This window comes from Mixophyes fleayi, chromosome 4 (assembly GCF_038048845.1).
Source record: "Mixophyes fleayi isolate aMixFle1 chromosome 4, aMixFle1.hap1, whole genome shotgun sequence".
NCBI classification, from domain to species: domain Eukaryota; kingdom Metazoa; phylum Chordata; class Amphibia; order Anura; family Limnodynastidae; genus Mixophyes; species Mixophyes fleayi.
Window position 1 is genome coordinate 148805168 of NC_134405.1, and position 24970 is coordinate 148830137.

Here is a 24970-nt window from a genome sequence, read left to right on the forward strand (position 1 = left end):
TTTTCCAATAGTCTAATTAAAGGAATGACTTGGCTCAAACTAGCAGAGTCTGCACTGACCTCACATGTCACAACTTCAAATGGTTTCAGCACCTTGCACAGCACTGAAAGGATTCCCCACTGTGCAAGAGTGAAATACATCCCCCCTCCTTTCCCAATGTCATGACTTGTGCAATATGCTTGGATGGCTTTGCGCTGTTCCTCCATCCTCTGAAGCATGTACAGGGTGGAATTCCACCGAGTTACCACCTCTTGCTTAAGTTGGTGGCAGGGCAAGTTAAACTGCTCTTGGAGCTGCTGTAATCTCCTACATGCTGTGGCTGAATGCCTGAAATGGCCTGAAATTTTACGGGCCACCGAAAGCATCTCCTGCACCTCACGGTTATTTCGTAGGAAGCTCTGCACCACCAAGTTGATGGTGTGAGCAAAACAGGGAATATGTTGGAAATCACCCAGCTGTAATGCTCGCACTATATTGTTGGCGTTATCTGAAATGACATACCCTGGGGAGAGTCCGAGTGGTATAAGCCATGCATCAATCACATCTCTCAGTTTGCGTAACAAATTGTCAGCCGTATGCCTGTTAGTGAAGCCGGTGATACAAAGAGTGGCCTGCCTGTGACAAATGTTACGTAGTGGTGTACATGCTGCTGCTGTTCCTGCTGGTGAAGGTGAATGACCAACCCAGTGGGCTGTCACAGTCATATAGTCTTTGGTTTGGCCACTTCCACTTGTCCACATATCTGTGGTTAAGTGAACAGTGGGCAGAATGGCATTTTTCAGCGCAATCTCTACATTTTTACACACTTTTTGGTATAGTTGTGGAATAGCTTTACGGGAGAAATGGTGTCGCGATGGAATTCTGTAACGCGGACACAAAACCTCAATTAACTGTGAAAAACCAGCTGCGTTTATTGTGGAGATTGGACGCAGATCTAACACTAACATTGCAGCCATGGCGTCTGTGATTCGCTTGGCGACTGGGTGACTGCTGTCATATTTGCTTCCCCTCGCAAATGATTGTTTCACAGTTAATTGCTGAAATGTAGGACTGCTCATTTTATTCACCTGCCTCTGGGATGACGATTCACCCCCAGCAGCAGCAACAGCAGCAGCAGGACTAACGCTTTCTTCAGAGGAATCAATAATAGTGCCGGAGTCATCCAGCCTTAAGTGGGATGCCGGGCTAACTCCGAGCGCTACTGAGGATATTGATGAGGATGGTGTGGTGGGTGTATTTTGTAGCCGTCGGTATGTCGGTGAGCGGAGGGTCTTAGCTGATGAGGGAGTGCTTGTATTCTTTTGGGAAGAACTTTCAGCTTTTCCCAACACTTTGCCATGAACTCTCGTTAGATGGCGTAACATAGACGAGGTTCCAAGATGGTTAAGGTCCCTCCCTCGACTGACTGTGGCTTCACATACACTACAAATGGCTATACAATTGTTGTCTGGATTTGGGTAGAAATAATTCCACACATAAGAAGTGGATTTTTTTGTTTTATGCCCAGGCATGACAATGGCCTTTTTCTTGTCACGTGCCAGAACTGCTGCCACTGGTGCAGGACTTACACAAACAACCTCATCCTCATCAACATCCTCATTAGCGCCCTCGTCGCCTACACAAATCTCCCCCTCATCCTCTTCTAATTCCAAAGTGGCATCCTCAATTTGGGTATCACCGGCTACACTCGGGCTATTAAGGCACACATCAGCAGAATGCTCACGATTAGACATCCCACTGTTGGATGGACTCTCCACAGGGATTGTTGTCATTTGTGAATCAGAGCAAATATTCTCCTGTAATGCCTCACTGGTATCTTGCAGCTCAGCTTTGACGCGTAACAGTAGTTGTGCACCAATTGTAGCCTGGGTAACTTTTTGGGATCTGCCACTAATAGCCAAAGGTGAAGGCCTCATTCTCTCTTTGCCACTGCGTGTGTAGAATGGCATGCTTGCAATTTTTTTTTTATCGTCACTTAACTTTTGCTCAGTTACACTTCTTTTTCGCTTCAATACAGTAAATTTTTTTTTGGTTTTTGTTTTTTGCACTAATTTGAAAACACTCTGTTGTTTGACATCGCCTTGGCCAGATGACGTACTGGGAACACTAACATCAGGACTGGTGACAGAACCTGGTTGCTCATTTAGATCATATGTGGACTGCTTTGAATCCATTCTGAGCGCAAACCACTGAGGAGTGCTAAAAATTATTGAGTAGATACTGCTGACAGATATGACTTTTGACAGCCAGAAATATTAATGCACAATTAGGGAGGACACCCCAAAAACACTGAGGTGTGCTACAAATTATTGAGTAGATACTGCTGACAGATATGACTTTTGACAGCCAGAAATATTAATGCACAATTAGGGAGGACACCCCAAAAACACTGAGGAGTGCTAAAAATTATTGAGTAGATACTGCTGACAGATATGACTTTTGACAGCCAGAAATATTAATGCACAATTAGGGAGGACACCCCAAAAACACTGAGGAGTGCTAAAAATTATTGAGTAGATACTGCTGACAGATATGACTTTTGACAGCCAGAAATATTAATGCACAATTAGGGAGGACACCCCAAAAACACTGAGGAGTGCTAAAAATTATTGAGTAGATACTGCTGACAGATATGACTTTTGACAGCCAGAAATATTAATGCACAATTAGGGAGGACACCCCAAAAACACTGAGGAGTGCTAAAAATTATTGAGTAGATACTGCTGACAGATATGACTTTTGACAGCCAGAAATATTAATGCACAATTAGGGAGGACACCCCAAAAACACTGAGGAGTGCTAAAAATTATTGAGTAGATACTGCTGACAGATATGACTTTTGACAGCCAGAAATATTAATGCACAATTAGGGAGGACACCCCAAAAACACTGAGGTGTGCTACAAATTATTGAGTAGATACTGCTGACAGATATGACTTTTGACAGCCAGAAATATTAATGCACAATTAGGGAGGACACCCCAAAAACACTGAGGAGTGCTAAAAATTATTGAGTAGATACTGCTGACAGATATGACTTTTGACAGCCAGAAATATTAATGCACAATTAGGGAGGACACCCCAAAAACACTGAGGAGTGCTAAAAATTATTGAGTAGATACTGCTGACAGATATGACTTTTGACAGCCAGAAATATTAATGCACAATTAGGGAGGACACCCCAAAAACACTGAGGAGTGCTAAAAATTATTGAGTAGATACTGCTGACAGATATGACTTTTGACAGCCAGAAATATTAATGCACAATTAGGGAGGACACCCCAAAAACACTGAGGTGTGCTACAAATTATTGAGTAGATACTGCTGACAGATATGACTTTTGACAGCCAGAAATATTAATGCACAATTAGGGAGGACACCCCAAAAACACTGAGGAGTGCTAAAAATTATTGAGTAGATACTGCTGACAGATATGACTTTTGACAGCCAGAAATATTAATGCACAATTAGGGAGGACACCCCAAAAACACTGAGGAGTGCTAAAAATTATTGAGTAGATACTGCTGACAGATATGACTTTTGACAGCCAGAAATATTAATGCACAATTAGGGAGGACACCCCAAAAACACTGAGGTGTGCTACAAATTATTTAGTAGATACTGCTGACAGATATGACTTTTGACAGCCAGAAATATTAATGCACAATTAGGGAGGACACCCCAAAAACACTGAGGTGTGCTACAAATTATTTAGTAGATACTGCTGACAGATATGACTTTTGACAGCCAGAAATATTAATGCACAATTATGGGGGACACCCCAAAAGCGCTGGGGAGTGCCAAATATGAAGAAAAAATAATAAACCTCTATCCTCCTCTCTGCACTAGCGATTTTGGATAGAGCAATTGCAAGAACAATATGGTATTCTCTGTCCCTGCTCTAATTAGCCTATGACTACACCCTGCTCTCTCCCTCTGTCAAATGGCGATGGATTGCTGTGGAGGCGTGTATTTATAAAGTTGAAGTATCGCGAGAACCGAGTCCCGAGATCCGACGACGTCACAATGACGTTCGGCCTCGATTTGGATTCGGAATGGGCGGGAGAGTACCGAGCTGCTCAGCTCGGTACTCGGATACCCAAAGTTCGGGTGGGTTCGGTTCTCGGAGAACCGGACCCGCCCATCTCTAGATTATATGTACACTTCAGTGATATTCAAGGTTCAGGTTATAGGAAAGGTATCATGCCTAGTATCATATTGAAACCCTAATCATCAGCAGCTGTCCGGTGCAGTTGGCGAAGAGATTACAAATTGCATACTTTAGTTATTGATATTAGGGAATAAACCTTTGTATGATGCTGGCTATGAAAGGAGCAGACCCCCCTGGAGAGACGACCCCCACCTTTGGATTCCTTAGATTGAATCAGCCTATGACCTGTTTACCCTGGAACCACCCTTGTCTGGACCTATAGAAGCAAGCTACGTCATCTCTATTGTTCACTGTGTAACACTGTACTGTATATAATCATAGCTGCACCCCCATGGCCCTCAGTCTTCACTGATCACAGTATTCTAACAGATATACTGTCCACCGGGTCCCGTGGTTAGCGCAGCGAGCGCATGCGATAAGAGCGCGGTATGTATGTATCTTTTGGTATTGGCTGTACTGTACTGTATCATAATATAATAATGTATTGAATTGTTGACTATTTACATCTGCTAAAATAAATCACTTTGTGCGTTAGAAACACAATACAATCGCCTATGCAATGCTTATTTGAAAATGATAGAATTACTTTAACAATTGCAAGGCAAAAAGCTTTCTTTTGTCATTCTAGTCCTACTTTTGGTGAAAATGTGGCACTTGGTGCAAAAAAGGTCACAGAAAGGCAAAATGAGATATGTGAATATTCGATTGCAAATCATATTGACATAAATGAATGTAATGGGGTATGTAACATGGTATGAAGCATATACCAAGCAGGCTGAATGCTTTCTATAGCCAATTTAGGTTACAGGAAGCACTGATTTTTTAGTCTCCCTACTGAGCAGAGGGTGCATAGAAAAAGACGTACACTGTTTTTAAATCAATTTAAATTGGTTAAAAGATCCTCTATAATCACCACTTTTAAATATAAAAAGTTGTTTTTTCTTTCTTGATCTGAGATAGAGCCCTCCTTCCCCATAGTAGAAAGTACCCACCAAAGCTGTGAGTCACCAGAACTTACCTTCACTAACTAGCTAAACCACACACATATTTTCCCATGTTGGCTGCTTTTGATTGGTTGGCCGTGGGAAAACACTTGTGACTGGCTGGCCAGTAAAGGATAGTCTTGGGGACTCCCAGCTATAATCATGAAGCTTCAGACAGCCATAGTGTGTGGGAGAGTCTTTTTGTGGTGATTTTTATGTTTTTTTGCATTTTTTGGGGAGGGTGCATTGCCTCAGATCAAGAAATATAAAAATATTTATTTATATTTTGTAAATAAGGATTTTGGGGATGCTTTGATACAATCCTGGTTTTATTCACATGTCACATTTACATTATTTCTGAGTTTTTCTGTGTTCTCTCTGCTCAGAAGAGAGAATAGAAAAATGCTTTTTTTTATTTTTATTTCATTTTCTTGGTTGTAATGACCTTTTCATAAGCTTTTCCATTGTTCTTTAAAATTGTACACTACAAATATTCTAAGAACACCAAAGCTACCACTCTAATGCAGGCCTCTTACACAGAGGGCATACAGGAAAGAACTCTGCTTACAGCTATTTAGACTCGGGAATCTTATCGACGGAAGATGTAACAACAATACAAATTGAGATCCCATGGTTCAATAGGAGGAGCATTTGGAGGCTGCATCCTGAATATTCCTGGTAAAAAGTGCGGACTTCTGGGATGAGGTCTAACTTTCTGTGAACATTATACACAAAGAGTTGATCCCTGTACCCTTAGGTAATTTAGTCTCAGCGCATTATTACGACCGCCTTGAAGAAAAACAAGGAGGCGTGATAGCCTAAACGATGAAGTGTGGAATTCTTTTGGCTCGCACCAGAGTATATAAGTCTTAATATGCTTTGATAGCTTTTAGCTGAAACTGAATTCCTGGCTTTCAACATAGTCTAGAATACCTTTTCGAAGAGACCTTTACCTCTCGGAATTCCAGCCTCAACAGCCACAACGTTAAAGTCAGATGAGCAAGGTCCTGATATAGAAAAGGTCCTAGGGCCTGATTCATTAAGGATCTTAACTTGAGAAACTTCTTCTTTCAGTCTCCTGGACAAAACCATGTTACAATGCAAGGGGTGCAAATTAGTATTCTGTTTTGCACATAAGTTAAGTAATGACTGTTTTTTCATGCATCACACAAATACTTGATAGCTTATTTGTACACTGAAATTTAAAGTTGATATTTGTGCGCTACATGAAACAACAGACATTATTTAACTTATGTGCAAAACAGAATACTAATTTGCAGCCCTTGCATTGTAACATGGTTTTGTCCAGGAGACTGAAATAAGAAGTTTCTCAAGTTAAGATCCTTAATGAATCAGGCCCCTAGAGATGGAAGATCCTTCCTTAGCGGAAGTCACCAACTTGGAAACTTGGAACTGCTGCCATTTTTAGTATGTTGGTGTACCACAATATTTTTGGACAATTTGGAGCCATTAAGATCACTGGTCTTTTTGAGGACATGAGGAATCATGGCTATTGGCGGAATACCTGTGGATCCCTGGTTCTCAAACAGAATTAATCCACTTGTGGTTCAGCTGAGAGGCCATCACGTTGACCTCTGGCAGACCCCCACCTTTCCACTATCTGACCAAAAAACTCTGGGTGGAGAGACCATTCTCCTGGGAGAACAGCTCTTGTTGAAATTGTCCTTCCTCAGCTCCCATATGAGGGATTGTTGTGTTTGAGATGTCAGACTGATTAATTGTGTGGCTAAGTAAAAGTTTGACTTGGACCACTTTCTTAAAAGACTTTGAAAAGATCTGAGAATGAAAGCGTGTGTATTCTAATGCTCCATAGGTTGAGATTACCTTCCCAACAACCTCAACCTGAGAACTGATCTTCTACATTGAGCTAGAACAGACCTTACTAGTTTCTGTATGTATGATTTTCTCCTGAGGTAAAAAGTCTCTCTGAAGGTGCATGTTGAAATGAATGAAAATACAATATGCTGAGCCAGAATCAACTTTGATTTTTGATAATTGATTATCCATCTATGAGTTTCTAAGAGCTGAGCTGTTGTCTGTAGGTGGTTGAAGAAAAATAATTGAAAACTCAGTCTTTATTAGTAATTCATCTAAATAAGTTTGTAAAGCAACAGTAATGTAAGCATAGATGTCTAAATAGATGTGTATATGTATTACCTTCAACTTTGCTGCTGTTTCATCAAGTGTTTGTAATCTGCACTTTACATAAAAGGTACCTGACTAGATTATAATTTTGTGGGAATTGGGGCCGATTCGAAGCTCACTGATGAACTTGCTTTTTGCTGGGAATTACAATGGCTCCTTTTAGTGCATTGTCTGGCACCCAGAATTGGTGTGGGTCTGATAAAAGCAGGCATCCCGGGGGTCAGCGCTCGTTGCCATGTATTAGCTGTAGAATTACATCACTTATCCAAGAAACAGGTGGAGCGATCAAATGAACCATAACTGATTTCATGATCCAAGGAAAATTCCATCTTGCCCCACTTTTCCTTTCTGCCACTGCTGTGTGGCAATGGGTCCTAGATGTGCTAGGAACTGCCATGTGTTTGAGTCATTGCTCTGTCGCTTAGCATCCAGCCAGGTCACTGCAGTATTTGTCCAAAACTGTATGAAAATAATATTGTGACCTGTGAGGTGGTCAAAATTGACTGCAAATGACTTGAAATTAGTGTTATTGAGGTTAATGATAATGTAGGAACAAAAAAGGAGCAAAATTGTGTGATTTTAGCATATTTTAGGATTTTTAAAAAAAAATAAAAAAAATACAGATCCAAAACCAAAACCAAAACCAAAACACACGAGGCTGGTTTTGCCAAAACCAAAACTAAGACCAAAACACGAAGCTAATCCAGAAGATCCAAAACCAGTTCACGGGGGTCAGTGAGCATCTCTAGTTTTTAACCTCTTCCACTCTTTTTTTTATGTCACAGGGTCCACAGCTGTTTCACACTTCCTGTGAGCTGCCTCCCCCCTCCCTCTCTAGACACCACAACAATACTGGATCTGGCCACCCAGAGAGTTGGCCACTGTTATTCAATTGGTCCACTGATAACAGACTGGGCTGGCCCAATATTCTCAATGTAAGGCCCAGTCTTTGCACATTATTATTATGTGGATTAATATAACCCACATTTGTTACTATAGTTTCTCTTTTTGATTAAATTTATTGTTTTACATTATTACTGAGATTATGGGTAATGCGCAGAACATTTTTTTGCGAAATAACTCTGCAACCGATTACAACGGCAATATTTTTCTGAAAATCTACAGACAAAGGCCTTTAATTTTATATATGTTGAGACAACGGCATCATAGAAATAAGTCACTCAGAAAAGTCGTACATATGCTATTAATATATAGACAGCAACAATATAAGTATACTAATAAATGAAGCTCTTAAGTTGCTGTGAACACATAAGCATAGTTATATTTACCTGTTGTGCATTCTCTATCATTGCAAGAGCTTCTGCCATCAACTTCTGATTAACCCCACATAGGTTTGCTACTTTACTTTCACACTTGTGATGGACATTCATGCCACATTCTTTATAAAGAAAGAGGGAAAACAAATATTTTTGTATTCGTTTCATTTGGTTACATTTGTTTCACAATCCAATGACTAAACAAGATAAAATATTATTTTTCATTACATACACATATGGGTTGTGTTTATTATTTAACTTACTATTGTATATTTTGTCTTCTTTATCTCTTCATTCTCACATCATCAGACATGTGTAAATCAACTTTTTTCTATAACACTATTTAAATCACTGATAGGTAAAATAATGAACATAAGATCTTGTTCAGGATGATCTTTAGAACTGTATTATTATTGAAGAAGTCTGAAATGAGTTTTACAGATAATGTTCTCAATAGTAATTTAAGTTGGTTGGTTAGGGTTAGGGTTTAAGGTGTCTGGACATATCCAGAAAACTTGTGTCTGACCCTTTTGTGTACAAACAAAATCCTATGAGGCCACTTAGCTTGGTTAGATGATTGATTCCATATAGTTTTTTTCATAATCCAACCACACTTTCGCAGAACTTCGCTGTGTGGACTCTTCTTGCACTAAATGCCAAATGCTACATTTGACAATAATAATCTGTAAAAAGGTTAGGGAGTATGCTCTGTGCTGGGTGAGTGGCCACCAATCACATGCTGCTTTCTCTGGCTCGCAAGTAATCATATGCCACTCTCTTTAGCGCTGTACACCTCCTTTTCCAAGCTTCTCTTGTCCAGTGATCAGCATTTAGCATTTTGTGAGTATATCATGCATTTGAACCAGCCATATTGCAGTCAAGGGCAGACGCATAGGGCCACCAATTTCATTTGTTTTGCATAATAAATCATAATGCCCCTTACTCACTAGCATCAAAACTCATGCTTCTATTAGCATTTTAATTTAATAAACATTTAGCATTTGTGCCTATTTATTGTCCATTGTTAGTATTGAAAGTCCAAAATCTTTTTTGGTCTTTTGGAAAGTAGAGCAGTATTGTACATAGGTAATGCTTCAGATGATGTAAACCTTACATCTAAATAGTTAGGGCTAGCGTTACCAGTAGACAAACCTAGGCAAACCTAGAAGTTTGTCAGTCATCCAGTGATTTTAATACCCCAGCAGCACACCCACACGGGACTCTGGCCTGCCTACTTGAAGGAGGAGCATCCAGCAGCTTCTTACATGTGCGGAGTTGAGGATGCCACCCTCACCACCCGCCTGCCATGGTAAGAGGCAGCAGGGGGTGGGGACACAGGCTCTGAGTACTAAATACTGCTGTAAATAGTAAACACGAGATGGATGTAATTTTACTGTAAAGCTGTACAATACATCATATCATGAGTTAATAGTTCTGGTTGTAGGAGAGACTCAGCTTGTGAGGATAAGTCATTGTTTTTTGGTTGCAAGTAGAACTTTAAGACGAAAACCACAGGCAGCAATTCTCAGTCAGTGTAAAACATCTGTAATGCTATATTTATAATTCCTACGGACCTCTACTGCTGTTAGTAAAAAGTCTCTAGTACTTACCTGCACACTTTAATCCTTGCCTCGCCAAGCCCCAGAGAAGTGTCCCGCAGTGTTCACAGAAGGTTGGACTCTTATAATTGTACACCTTAAATCTGTGTGGCATGTCTATCTTAAATCTCTCTTTGTTGAGCTGTAAAAAATATGGGTCATTGGACACAACTGAGCATTTATACAAAGTGCCTTGGTTCATAATACTTTACAAAAGTACATTTTATAACGGTAAGTTAGATATTATTATTCCAGGAGTAGGAAATAAAAGAACTGAAATTTAAGCTTTGGGTAGAATAAGCCTCTAATGTTCAGACAATATTGTCAGTGAAATATATTCATATTATTGTCATTACAGTGTTAAACTATGTTACAGAAAAGTTGCACAAGACATAGTTTGCTGTATATGCAAAGATTATAATCCACGTTCCTGTGATTTAAACCCTTTGTGACATCTCAATAACAAGACTGGTTAAAAAAAATGCAATTTGTCAGGTACACTGAGAATAACACTGGGATTTCCACACAAGGGGGCATATTCAATTGTTTACTTTTTCCGCCGCTGAAAAAGTATTACCGTTATCACGGTAATAATAAGCCGGATTTCAGCTCGCAGCTCCCTGAGCCGCGAGCTGAAATCCAGCGAGTAATGTACCGTAATAATGGTATTTAATGACGTAATGACGGTAATAGTGCGCGGGGAGCATTACTTTTGGCTGTAACACCAACAATTGAATATGCCCTAAGGAATTTCATATAGGTTTTCAGTTCATAAGGGGTTTTATTTTGATATTTATTTTTTATTTTATCAAAATAAAAAATAAAATATTTTCTTAAATAATTATAGTATAATTATTTAAGAAAATAGTCAAAATTGTATCCCATTTAAACTGTAAATAGCATAAAATTACTACAGCCTCAGTTCGTAACATTTTATTTATATACGTTAAAATTCATCTGCCATTTTTCTGATCAACTTAGAGTTTACCAATTCCTTTTGCAGCGACATACTATGCTCTTCCAGATGTATAACTCTACATAGTTTAGTGCCATTTGCAAATATGGGCATATTACTTTCTAGGCCACTATTAACTGTAATCTAAATATGTTTGTTTTTTTTAACAACTGTCTGTTTTCTATCCTTTTAACAGATTTTGATATTTTCCTGTATTTACTTAATGCCTCTTTAGTCTCTGCTCTAACATTTTTCAATGTTTTTTCATGTATTACTTCTAATACTTTGTTATTTAGCTACATTGTTTTCTTTTTATTCCTAGAGCTTTTGTTACCATACATTCCATACTTTTCCACTTTAATAGCTTTTATGCTTCTCTAAATTGATTAGCATTTAACCTTTATGAAATTTATTATTTTTGCAGCCGTCCTGCAAATTGTCTTATCATATTGTGATCACTTGCCTAAATACCCACATAGTTGCATTTTAGATATAATATTATTACTATTAGTTGATATCAAGTCCAGTATGGTTTGCTATTCCACCATTGGGGAAAGGTAGTTATCTCTTATGTTTGATAAACATCTGCTTCCAGTTTTAGAACTATTAAACTATGTCAAAAGTCAAATTGACCAAATCAATTATTTAGTGATCTCCATGGCAATTTGCATATTATCTACGAAAGCTAATCCGAAGCTAAATCGACACTTTTTCAAACCTCCAACATTTGATTTTCTGCATTGTGAAGTGTAGAGCAGGGGCAGGGGCGGTCCTACCAATAGACATACCAAGCTTAGGGCAACAATGTTTAGGGGGCTCCTGAAACTTTGAATAAGTGACATAATACATGGGGCACTGGTGTTAGGGTTCAGCTGCTTGTTCCCTGCATCTTGTTGTCTGTCAAGACTGAGCTGCTGGGTAGGTGTGTCTCCCTCTGCAGTGCTGCAGTGCAGATGAGCCTTCCCAGAATAGCTGATTGGTGAGCTGCACTGTTTAAAGACCCCTCTGCCTTTATGCCTTGCCAGTGATATCGTTTGATAGCATCAGAAATGTGTGCTTCTTGACTCCTGCATCTTGTCCAGTTTATCTTGTCCAAATTTGTTCCTGTCCTTGCACCAGTTCATGGTTATGCAATCTTTTGGGTTCTGGCTGCGTTTATATTGGAATCTTGATATCTAGTGGCATCATTCAAGTCTGTTTCTGTTTGTCTCCTGCTTTCTGTCTACTGGCATCTACATTAACATATAGCTCAACTCAGAGCAGTGGCGGATCCACAAGCCGGGGCGGGTGGCCGCAAACTGTATATATGCACCTGTCGCGCAAAAAGAAGCTTTGATTGTAAAACTATCAAATACCATTCACTATCATTTTACAAATTGCCACTTTAGAAGTGGTCAATTACTTTTACTTGTATTTTCAAATGTATGCAAGTAAAACTTCTTTTAAAAACTATTTTTATTACTGTTTCACAGGCAGGTTTTAAATTGTTTTTTTTTGGCAGGCAGCTGAGTAGAGGGGAAAACTGTTTCTTTTGTTTTCGAGTTGCAGTGACCTATCCCTTTTGTACCTTCTGGAAGTTATCAATTGATTTAACACTTTTTTTCCTCCTACATCAATGTCTAATTATCCCTAGAGAACTTGGAAAATGTCTTAGATCAGTATTGCATCAACACATAAGTGGAATCGCCTATATTGCCATTATTTATCTATGTAAAGACCTGAATGATGGACATACCACTGTTTCCTTGCTGTTGACTGCAGATCCTGTGCACTTAGCGATGACTTTATCTATACATTTCTTGTGGATAGCAGCATTGCACTCTAAATATTGTTAGAGAGTAAAAATAAATGTAAGTCTAATAACATGTTTCCTATAGCCTAATATAATATATTGAAAAATGATTACCTCTGCATTGATATCCTTGCTTGTTAAGACCCCTGAAAAAGATTAAAATATGCTGAAAAGTGTTGATAAGTGTACATAACATGCCACAGTAAGTCTTTTTATAACCAAGCATGCAAATTGAGTTTAGTGCTGTACGGCAGTGTTTCTCTAACCCAGTACTCAGGACCCCTAACAGTGCAGTTTTCCATGTGACAAGTGAAATAATTATATCACCTGTTCTGTTACAATGTGTCAGTCAGTAATGAATACACCTGTGCTAAAGCAAGGAGATATGGAAAACCTGCACTGTTAGTGGTCCTGAGAACTAGGTTTAAGAAACACTGCTGTAGGGTATAAAATCCCTTATCATCGCAAATTGACAAAAAAAAGTATCACCAAGGCAGCTGAATGGTACTGAGAGCTGTAAGAGCTGTAAGAGTCAACTTACTGCAGTGGACTGAAAGCTCAGATTTGGTCTTTTATTTGTATTTCAACTAAAATGTTTCAGAAGTTATTAAATATATAAGTACTAACTTAGAAATGTGGAAAGTGTTATCCTTAAATCTTCAAGGTAGAATAGCTCTTTCAAATTTGTTAATTATACCAAAACTTTTGTAAATCTAGACCCTAACAGTGAGTAGTCACTAGATTTTATTAGTAACGAAAGATGTAATAATGGATATAAGATTCATCTGGGCAAAAATATTGTATGATAAGATGATTACACTAGTAAGATTGGGTGGATTAGAGCTTCCTGACATAAGACTATTATTATTATTATTATTTTTATTAATCTTTATTTATAAGGTGCCACATGAGGTCCACAGCGCTGTACAGAGGGAAAACAACAAGACAGTATATGGTATAACAGTACCATACAGTAAACAGATAACACTACCACTCTCGGTACAGCTACTGAGGTGAAAGGTGTATATTCAGTGCAGGCTGAATCCTGTGCCCATTAGCGTGGGCGCTACTAACAGGTTAAGAGCCACTGAAAGAGGTGCAAAGACAATGGAGGAGTGAACTCAATCGGCAGAGAGCCCAAGGAGGAGGTGCGCAGTGTAGCTGGTGAGGAAAAGTTATAGGTAATGAGAAAAGATAATAATAATATAGCTAATAATAAGATGAATTATTATGGCAACAAAATCAGGAATAATTGTAGACTGGGCCATAGATAGAAACATTTTGACATAATAAAACTAATGTTTTTAGATGACAATTCTTTACATTTATTACATAAAAAAATAAAGTTCCTTAGACCTATTCATAATGTTTCACCCTCTTTATTGATACATGGGTGGTCTAGAGGGATAGTCATAAAAACAATAACTTGGGGCTCTTTTAGGGAATTAGGGTTGTGAAATTATAAACTTGACTTTAAACTGGGATGGTCAATGAAGGATTATACACAGGGAAAATAAAGGTCTCTTAGCTGCCTCTAGATGAATTATATCACTCTGTTGGTCTAGAGATACATTTTCATTTGTCCAGTCTTTGGGATTATTGTTTTTATATTGCTTTTTTGTTGATTCACTAAGTTGGAAATCCATCTCTAATAAATGTAGATATTTTTTGAAGTCTGCAATAAGTGTTTTATTTCTTGACCAGACTGAGTCAAATAATTAATTCATTTGAAGCGTAGTATATTTATTAGAGGTATGTAAAATCCATATTGGAATTTTTTTGTTTTTTCTGGATACTGAAAATGTTATGTAGTCACCTAAGTGTCTTCCCAGCTCACCAGTTGAGAGACTTCTTTTTACTTTTTTTATTTTACATTTTTCTGTTATGTATTACTCTTCAATATACAGAAATTGTTACCCTTACCAATTGTTTTCCTTCTGGCTGTCTGTTTTTGTTGTAATTATGATAATTAATAAAAAAAAGATTTAGGCTTCAGATATTAGCTGCAATAAGCAACGTGAAATCAAACAAATTATAATTTGTTTGAATACAAGAACTGGACAAGCTCCCAATACATGATAATTAGCACACAATAACACATGATAGTTGGCCAGAGCTACTTAAGTAGCCAGGGTTTGTGATGTCACAACTATTTGCACATTAACACACTTTATGTCACAAAGTGTACGTATCGGAGCCAGTATGAATTATAGAAAGGTACACATGCATGTACTTTACTTACATTTTCCATACCGCCACTTCTAAATTTCCATTTCGACCACTGGGTGTTAGAATCAATAAATCTACAACTTGGCTGTATTTGATAGGTTTTCCTTGTTAAACCTGTACACATTGATCTCACAGACCACGAAACACGAAAAATGCCAAAAACAAAGGTGTACACACACACACACACACACACACACACACACACACACACACACTTGTCTGCCCTGTGCATTTGCACAAGCTGAAAAACCTGAAACTCACCAAACAAATTCATGACAAACAGAACAAAATGTTGGCTGTGGGAAGAAGGTTGCTATGAATTCATGACACTTGACGTTATGAACCTTGGCCTGTTTAATGGCTCCGCGACGTTGATGTAAAGCAAACTGGCTTTCTGAATCTGATTCATAATGACTTTTTGGATCTGTAGAAAATATAAAAATAAAAATGGCCCCATATTATATTTCACAAATAAAATGACTAATTTAGCAATATAATTGTATAAATGTAACAGATGCAGTATATTTTTGACAGTAAATATGATTACATTTTTCATTTAGATAAGAAAATAGTGCTAGTTTGGGGCAATTAATGCTGATATCACAATGTGTGGCCAGTCTTATTTGGCATAATGTGAATAAGGGGGCACTAACTGGCATAATGTGATCCCGGGGGCACTATTTGGCATAATGTGATCATGGCGGCACTAACTGGCAAAATGTGATCCTGGCAGCACTATTTGGCATAATGTGATCCCGGGAGCACTATTCTTTGGCATAATATGATCCTGGAGGCACTATTGTTTGGCATAGTATGACCCTGGTGGAACTATGGTCTGGCATAGTATGACCCTGGGGCACTTATGTTTGGCATAGTATGACCCTGGGTGCACTACTGTTTGGCAGAGTATGACTCTGGGGGCACTATTGTTTGGAATAGTATGACCATGGGGGCACTATTGTTTGGCATAATATGACCCTGGGGGCACTATTGTTTGGCATAATATGATCTGGGGTACTACTGTGTGGCATAATATAAACTGGAGGCACTTTTAGGCACCCTCACCTCTAGATGTTGTTAGACGTGCCCTTCGGCTGCGAGCTGCCACACAGAGTATCCCTGGGTGCACATCCTAATGAAAAGAACAGTGGTACTCTCACATCTGACATTCCTGCCGTCCTTGCATTATACCAGCACTAGCGTCTTTCCTAATTTCTACACCTGGTCACTTTTAAGCAGGGTTTGCAAGTAAATTCATTAGGAATTGAATGGATTATCCTATAAATCTGGAAACTCACAGTTCTTCCACTGCAGAGCGTTTACTTATTATTATAGCTCTTTATTTATATACTACAAACATGTTCAACACAGATGTACAATACCAGTATTTTATTCATGCACATCAGTCCCTGTGTAGATTACAATATAAGTTATCTACCGCATATTCGCACACATGGGGAGCAATTTAATAAGAATTCAATGCTTTAAGGCGGAAGTATAGGAAGGGGAGAGGGATCTCTGTAGTGAATGACTTTCTTATAGATAGGAGGCTGGCTTGGCCTGCCTGTGCGTTATGCTGGTGTGAGCGGGAGGACTAGCGGTCTTCCCTCATGAGTGCAGAGGATCAAATGTCTTTTTATTTACACAAAGTAATCATGCTCCCCCATTTCAAATCTTTACATTCATTAAATACTTGGGGTAGAGCACAATACTGCTTACTGTGACAGGCTCCGCCTTGTGTTGCTCTGACTCCACCTACCACTGCGTGTTGCATTTTCCTTGCATGCTACTGATGACCGATGTGGTTCCGAATAATTGAGTTAAGCCTTCCTACTTTGTGCTGGCCCCACCCACCATTTGTGTGGTCCCGCCCATGTGAGGCCACTTTCAGAATTTTTTCCAGGGCCACTTTAAGTTCCCAATCTGCCCCTGACCACAACCACCATCCTGCACTATTGGCACATGGTCGGATAGATCCATGGATTCATGTTGCTTATGACAAATTCTGACCCTACAATCTGTATGTCACAGTAACAAATTGAAGTCAGTCAGATCAGGCAATGTTTAGCCAATCTTCAACTGTCCAGTTTTGTTGAGCCTGTGCCCACTGAGCTCAGTTTCTTGTTCTTACGAGTGGATCCAGGTGTGGTCTTCTGCTGCTGTAGCCCATACACTGTAAGGTTTGATGTACTGTGCATTCAGAGATGCTCTTCAGCATACCACTGTTGTAACCAGGGCCAGTGGAATACAGTAAGCTCACTAAGTGCGGCAGAAGGGTACTGCACCAGCCTTCCCGGTCAAATATTTTTTTCACCACAGGCTCCATCTCCATTGACTTCAGAGTCTCCACTCTGAACAGAGCAGAGATCGGAATAGGCATACCGAGGTTTGATCCAGTCTGTCCATCTCCTCTGACCTCTCTCATTAACAGAGCATTTTTGCCCACTGATCTAACGCTAACTGGATGTTTTTGTTTTGCACACCATTCTCTGGAAATTGTAGAGATTGTTTCTTCAGCACTGGTGATGTACCTCTTTGTATTACGAGTTTCTGCTCTGAACAGGGCAGGAATCACAATAAGTGCAGCAGTATGGGAGAAAGGGATGTGGCTGTGCAAGCACCGGCAGATGGACATTCTAGCCCCGACCCTGCCTCCTTGCCCCTAGTATTCAAACAGCCCCAGAAGCAGCCTGGGATGATTTCCACTAAGACAGAGAGACCGTGACTGTCTTGTTCCCCTCCTATAGTCAAAAGCAGTTCCAGGCTGGACATTTCTGTGCTGGTGCCTCTATGCCTCTGTTGATGGGCTTTTCTAATTTAATAAAAAATGTGTTTTTGTGTGCAAGGCCTCTTCCCATTGAAAAACATTAGTTGCATGTGAGAAAACCTGTTCAATTCACTGCTGGCCCGACACTCTCTCCGTTGGGCAAATTAATTTCTTTTTAAATTCTTGTATGATTTCTCCATAACCTGCATGCCATTTAAATCGACTTCAGCAAAACTTTACAGCATTCATATTGTTTTCGAGTGCACAAAGCTCCTGCAGCACTCATTGCCAGCTCCTGCTTTTCGCACCCTCACAAGCCTGTTGTGTATAGGAAAATATCAGTCCTATTATTTGTTAATACCAGTAGGATTCCGATATGGAAGCTGATTGTAGAAAAGACTCGGGCAGCCAATCAGAGTCCACTGTACAGTTACTTGTCTCTTATTATTAATAAATCAAGATGCCAAGAGCTACTTAACATTATTATTATAGTTCAACACCATGTCATGCAGCACTGTACACATAAAAATTGTCATTCACATCAGTCCCTGTCCAAGAGAGATTACAGTCTAAATTCACAACACACAATAGGGTCATTTTAGTCAGCAGTCAATTAAACTACCAGTATATATTTGGAGCACCCGAGGACAGCCACGCAAACACGCATACACACTCCATATAGATAGAGATCTGGTCAGGAATCAAACTCCTGACCTCAACACTGTGAGGAAGCAATGTTAACCACTGTGCCACAGTGCTGCTGTTTAGTAAACGCTAATGCCAGCTCCCATAGAACCCCCTCTCTTTCAAGCCTAGCACCGCATAAGTCATAATAAGTAGCCTCTGTTTGATCTCTGGTCCCATAAGCGTGAATTGGTAAGTGCTTTAAGGGTTGAAAGATAGGCAGCTGTTCAACCAATCAAAAAAATTGAATCTCTAAGCCTCATTTATGAGGTGCAAAACAGGAGAAATGCAGCACAAATCCCTCTTTGGTGCTGTTGTTCACCTCAATTTGTGCAGGTGGCAGAGATATTTGCTAAGCACATGGTTTGCAGAGCAAGATACAGGAGAAAAGGCTTGCAGCTGTCAATGAGAAGAGTTGGGCAGAGTGAGCGCGTTCCCTGCCAAATAGAGATTAGGTCCTCCAGTACATATAGTTTTGCAGAGCAGTGTAAAAATTATGTTTCATTTTTGTGAAGTGAGATTATTGTAATGAAATAAAGTGGTGATAATTTAGTGGCGATGTTGCATTTATAGTAGAATTATTTGCTGTATGGAAGAGCACACAGTTATTTCCACACAGCATAAGGAATTTAATTTTAAATAAGCTCTCAGATAACGTTAAACATAACTCTGTCTGCACACCTCTGTCTGCTGACCACACACAAACCAAGAAATGCAGAACCGGGGATGACACCAGCATCAGGGTAGCCACTAGTTGGTGGTTGACAGGAGCTGGCTCAGCAGCCTATTGGGAACATTTTAATGGAAAAAAATATCAGTAGCTCAGTGGCCCAGTCCAAGTAACCCACTATGGGACCGGGGCTGACTACCAGAGAGGGAGTTTTGCAGAAACAGAAGTATTTGCCCATTTAGAGCACTGTCACCCTCTCGTTATTTCTTCACAGTTGTATATTTCTAGTAAGTAATGGCAGAACAGCCCTACAACCATTCATTATCAGAAGTAGTGGGCTGGTGCTGTATGTAGCTGATAACCACTGTTCTGAGTGGTAATCAGCTACTTCCAGTACTTATCTAAAGTTGGCAGAGGTTGGAGCCAGTGCCAAATACTGCTGTCCCAAATAGCACTCAGCCACTTGCAGCCTCCAATTGTTGGACAATTACTGTACATGTCTGTCTCTGGAACTCTGCCAGTACTAAACATAGAAAATTTGGGGTCTACTCCTGATGATAGAGTTGTCCAATGATCGTTGGTCATTTTTTACCAGCAGGGGGAGTTGTCCTGCCACAGGTCTGTTTCCCGGTTAGGAGGTTATGAAGAGGGACAACAAGAACATAGAACAGAACAGAAGCTGTTCCTACTGTACAAATAAAGTAGAGCTTGTTTCTGTCTACTTTACGACCACTCATGTCTAGCTGTCTACTGTGGGGCCTGCTATATTTGTCTCCTGTCAGATCCTCTTTCCTGTGTTTATTAGACTACCCTTGGATTTCCAAAGGTTGTCAGTCTATGTGGGTGCCCAACCTTCTTCCCTGTGTTGTTCTGTTTACTTTGGAACCCCATGTCTACATCAGCAGTTTGGGACTCTTTATCTCCATCTGTTTACCCTGGTTCTCGAATGTGCATCTATCTACTTTGGGATACCTTGGTTCTACCTAACATGGGACCACCATGTGTTTGTTACATACAAATACAAAATAGCAAACACAAAGCTCTGCTCCAAACACAGACAGACGTGCAGACATGTACATATACCTACATCACCAAAACCCATCCTTGTACACAAACTCACAGGACATAGAAGTTTTAAAGAAAATCTTTCACTTTTTCCTGAAATGTCACAGATTCCCTGACTTGGGAGCACTTAAGAAGGCGTATGAGAAAGCAGCCCAGTGTAGAGCATAACGCAGATCAATTTGGGTGTCTAGTGGTTGACAAGTGTGCTCCTGTCCTGTCTAAAAGGGACCATAACAGAACAACTTTTTTTTAATACATGCATACTGCAAAGCTTGTTACATTACATTTACACCTGGAAAAGATTGGGTAATTTCTCTTAATATAATGTAATCTATTTCGAGATGTCAGAGTACTGATAATTTAGTATATTTTTCTTGTGCAGCCACCATTCTTATTAAAATGTTTCATCATCTCTCTTAATTTCCAGCAAGTTATTTTATAACTTTGAACATCATTCTGTCAACAAAGTTTATTAGACACTTAATACATACTCATAAAACACCTGCTGTTAGCAAGTTAGAACTGATCAAGTAATGTATTTTGCTGTGAGGGTATAAATTTAAAGAGAAAATGACTTGCCTGACTGTTCCAGGAAGTATCTTGCATTCATTATCATTCTGCCTTGTGGTTTAAGTTCTATCTGTACAGAAAACAAGAAAGATTGTGCATTTTCCAACACATAAAAAAATACAAAAATGTTCCTCCTACATAAGCTAGCTGTACAAAAAAATGGAAATTGTGACTGCTTTAAAATGTAATGTTTTTTTAATACTTTATTAATTTTATTTTATAAATAACAGGTATACATATAGGTAAAGTAGGAGGGGAGCAATTGCCCTGTAGAGGGGTGGGGGTAAGGAAAGGGCATAAAATAGATAAACTGTTTTAAAAACCTCATGTATTACAGACATAAAGCTTCATACAAACAAAAGGATGATAAACGATTAAATATTAGTCTAGGCCATCACTGCCACATCCCACCGGCCCCTAAGCCCAGGCTCGCAAGTGAAAGGGGGAAGCCTTACTATTAATTGCAAAGGATCTAATACTATGTGATCATTTTCTTCAATAAGTGTTTGTGTTCCAATCACCAACAGTCATTTCTCTACAGCTGTGACTCATGGCTTTTGAGAAGAGGTGAGAAAATCCCACGTTATATTCCACAAGTTACTCTGAGACACGTCCTCCGTGTTCATGTAGTCAGGTTTGAGCCAGGAACCTAACTTATGGTATGTAAACTTCCACCACGTGCAAAATATTATTATTTTACTAATGAGTACAATGGACAAACTTTGCATTAATTAATTTGTACCCCTGAATCACCCAAACTTAGATGAATTAGAAAAGTGCATTAACTACACCAGTGTGTCTGGATAAGTCAGAGATATTAAGAACCAAAAGAACCAGCAGGTGATGAGGTCCAATATTATACTTCTCACTATTGGAAACTGGATAATAGAGAACCTAATGGAACTTGTATGGCAGCTCTGCCGTTGTTTTAGGAACACATTGATTAGGCTGAAAAAGGTGATCCTGAGATCTTATCAAAATTATGTACCTAAACCGAATAGAGGTAATCCTAGCTCCCTAACCTTACTCCTAAAGTTGAACCAAAAGTTTTAAATGTAGACCTAAAATTAGCCAAAGCCTAATTTCAAAGATGTGGTATTAAAGTAATTTTTACAAAAGTCACTTTGTCTTAGTATTCAGTCCTGTCTCTAGCCTTTATTTCCCAAACTTGTACATCACAGGCATGCTTAATTTCTATAACTCCAAAAATGGATTCCAATCCGTTCACTCTCCAGGAATGAGCAGCACTCTACTAAATTAACTAACAAGTTTTTCATGCAGTAAACTATTATTTTGACTTTTTTTTCTTAAGCTTTTGAAACTGTAGCACAAACTCTTCTAATTACAGTACTGCATTCAGTTGGGTTTAGACATAAAACAGTATACATGTTGTCTCATTAATTACTTTGTATTTCTCTTTCTAGTCTGTAAACATTTATTTTGGTGTTAACTGAGGTTTTCTAAAGGGGCCACATCAGTTTCCAGTTTGTACTATGCATTTTGGTGCTCTGATGAAGTTGTTTGTCTTTAAATACCACGTACATTCAGTTGATATCCAGCTTTGTTAAAAACACCTCACCACCCACACTGAGTAAGATCAATGAATTGTATTGTGTTGTTTCAAATTTCATTGTTATCTTGGCCGGCATGACTAATAGGTGCTCCAACATCAACAAGTTTCAACTGAACTGTTTGTCATATGTCCTAAACCTTCACTATAAAAGCCCTGAAGGATAATAGTCAGTAATACACAATTCAAGCAGTTCCACAGATATTTTTTTCTAACATGAATTTGTTTCATATAATTTTGAAGCACTTTCAAGTTATGTGTACATTTTTCAGCTTTCTTTTCCTTCCTATTAGATCTTACTAATCTTTGTCCATTCATATCTGTCTCCACTGCCAAAATGATGTGGTCTCACAAATCCAATTACTGAAACTCCTTTATTGGTCTGTCTTAAGAACAGCTTTCCACAGTGCTACTCAGAATTGCAAACTCATCAATCCATTTGTCGACTCTCTAATAAATGTCGCATTCAATACAAAACCATCCTTATATCTTTCATAGCCCTACACTTCATTTCCTTAAATATCTATTTACATTCATATCGCATCAGGTTAAACTTTGTGGAAGCTGACCCGCTGTCAAAATTCCATTCCAAATTCTTCAATGCTTCTTCCATACTGCTTATTAACGTCAATTCTCTCCAATAAAGGATTCAAAATCAAAACATCCCAAAAAGTCTGTTAAGGTATCTATCAAATAATGCACAGAAACCAAATGTCTTAAAGATATTTTTGTAATCCTATGTTATTTTTGTAAAGGAAAAATAAAATTAATATCTTACCCATATCTCCATCATGCCACTGTTTTTTTTGCATCGCTCTGCCAAAGAATTCAGTTCAATTGTGGTCTCTGATACCACCTCATCAGGCTTGCCCTCCACAATGATATGCATTACTCTTCCCTTATTAATGTGAGCATCAAATGTGCTCTCCCAAGGAGGGTAGATGGTTGGCTTCTTCTGGATATACGTCTTACCATTTTCTGCAATACAACATATATTAATTTGGTGACATCCTTACTTTCAAAAGCACAGGGTCTATGTAGATAACAAAAAAGTAAACTATAAGTAAGTCCCTAGGGCCTTCTGTACCAAGATTGTAATTAATACTAAAATAAAAAATACTGCACCAAGCTTTGCTTAATTAGTGAGGCTTAAAAGCTAAAGTTTAGAATAGCGTTGTGCAAGAGTCCATGGTTCGTCTGTTGGTTGTTTACTCTGCGGCAACTACCTACCACCTGGGTCCAGGTCATTCCTCTTTATCCCAGGATACAGTGGCTATTTATGTGCATAGGTTCCCATGCACATGTAGGCTTAGTAACAAATTTAAAGTTGAGTATTATGCAGACACTGGCATAGTAGTATAGAACAATTAAAGTTTTTAAATTAGTAAGGCCCAGACCATCTGATTTTAATAAAATAATCACCTTTATTGTATCTTTTCACTCCAGCACATGTCTTAGGTGCAGAAACCATAGTTCTGGTATACCACATAATTGTCAGCTCGCGAACAGGGACTTTTTACATCTCTGACTGTCTGTAATATCAAGTATTGTTTTATTACTGTGTAAAGCGCTACAGATTTGCTGGCGCTATATAAAGAAATGTTGATGATGAGGATGATAATAACATCACTTCTAGAGCTCCCATCACAACTCTCAGAAGTTTCTCCTACTTCTCTTGCTATCATTGGATTCCAGAACTGTTCTCTAGGAACTTAGGCTTACTTTGGCACTCGAAAGTCAACTCTCATGATGGCCAGGTGTGGAGCCTCCTTTGAACTACGGCTGCCATCATTATCTCTGGCCCCGAAACTCATATGAAAGGAAGATGAGGTTCAAAGGTCCCTCTAATACAGAAGAAGGGTTTCTCCCTTCTGTCACCTAGAGATATTGCTCCTAAAACTACCATTATGATACACCCCAGTGGTGGGACCATCATTCACACTTCACTCAGAAGAGACATTCAAAGAATTGTAACACAGCATATCTTTGTCACAGATCATATAATCATAATCTCACCTTGCCCCAGGTATTGCACACTAGTCCAGAGAGCATGGGGCAGACACCAATTAGGTACCTTATGTGGAAGGGGATAGAAATTAAAGGTATAGTTTTGATCAGGCAGCAGATATGGATAATTGTTTAACTGACGGCAGTGTGCCAAGTAGTCTGAAAAATGAACCATTGAGTGGAAATATTTTGGCTGCAGTTTATTTGATAGACAGATAGAACATGCCAGGTGTTTTCAAGTGGTGGTATTAAAATCTCAATGTACAGGCATTAGTTTATTTATATGCAGTAATATTAGTTGTATTTGCACCCTCCGCAATTCTAGGGCTGTACCTTTTACAGACAGATTTTAGTGTTGGAAGGTAGATATCCTCCAACATTTTTTTTCCCAATTAAAAAATTAAGCCATGCCCTGAATATCCTTTGTATTAGTGTCAGACTAAGGTATGAAGAGCTGGCTGGGTAAA

At 39.0% G+C, this 24970-nt stretch overlaps 1 protein-coding gene across 2 annotated transcripts in view; it reads right to left on the minus strand.

Annotated features, from left to right (window-relative positions):
- Positions 1-24970, minus strand: part of PRKCQ (protein kinase C theta) — a 110600-nt gene that overhangs the window by 18338 nt on the left and 67292 nt on the right. For both annotated transcript variants that reach the window (XM_075208588.1, XM_075208586.1), the window contains 7 exons: positions 23275-23474; positions 20936-20996; positions 15432-15594; positions 13056-13087; positions 12885-12970; positions 10207-10336; positions 8609-8718 (listed from right to left, as the gene is read on the minus strand). In XM_075208588.1, coding sequence (XP_075064689.1) covers positions 8609-8718; positions 10207-10336; positions 12885-12970; positions 13056-13087; positions 15432-15594; positions 20936-20996; positions 23275-23474 — 782 coding nt within the window. The remainder of the gene's footprint in view (positions 1-8608; positions 8719-10206; positions 10337-12884; positions 12971-13055; positions 13088-15431; positions 15595-20935; positions 20997-23274; positions 23475-24970) is intronic.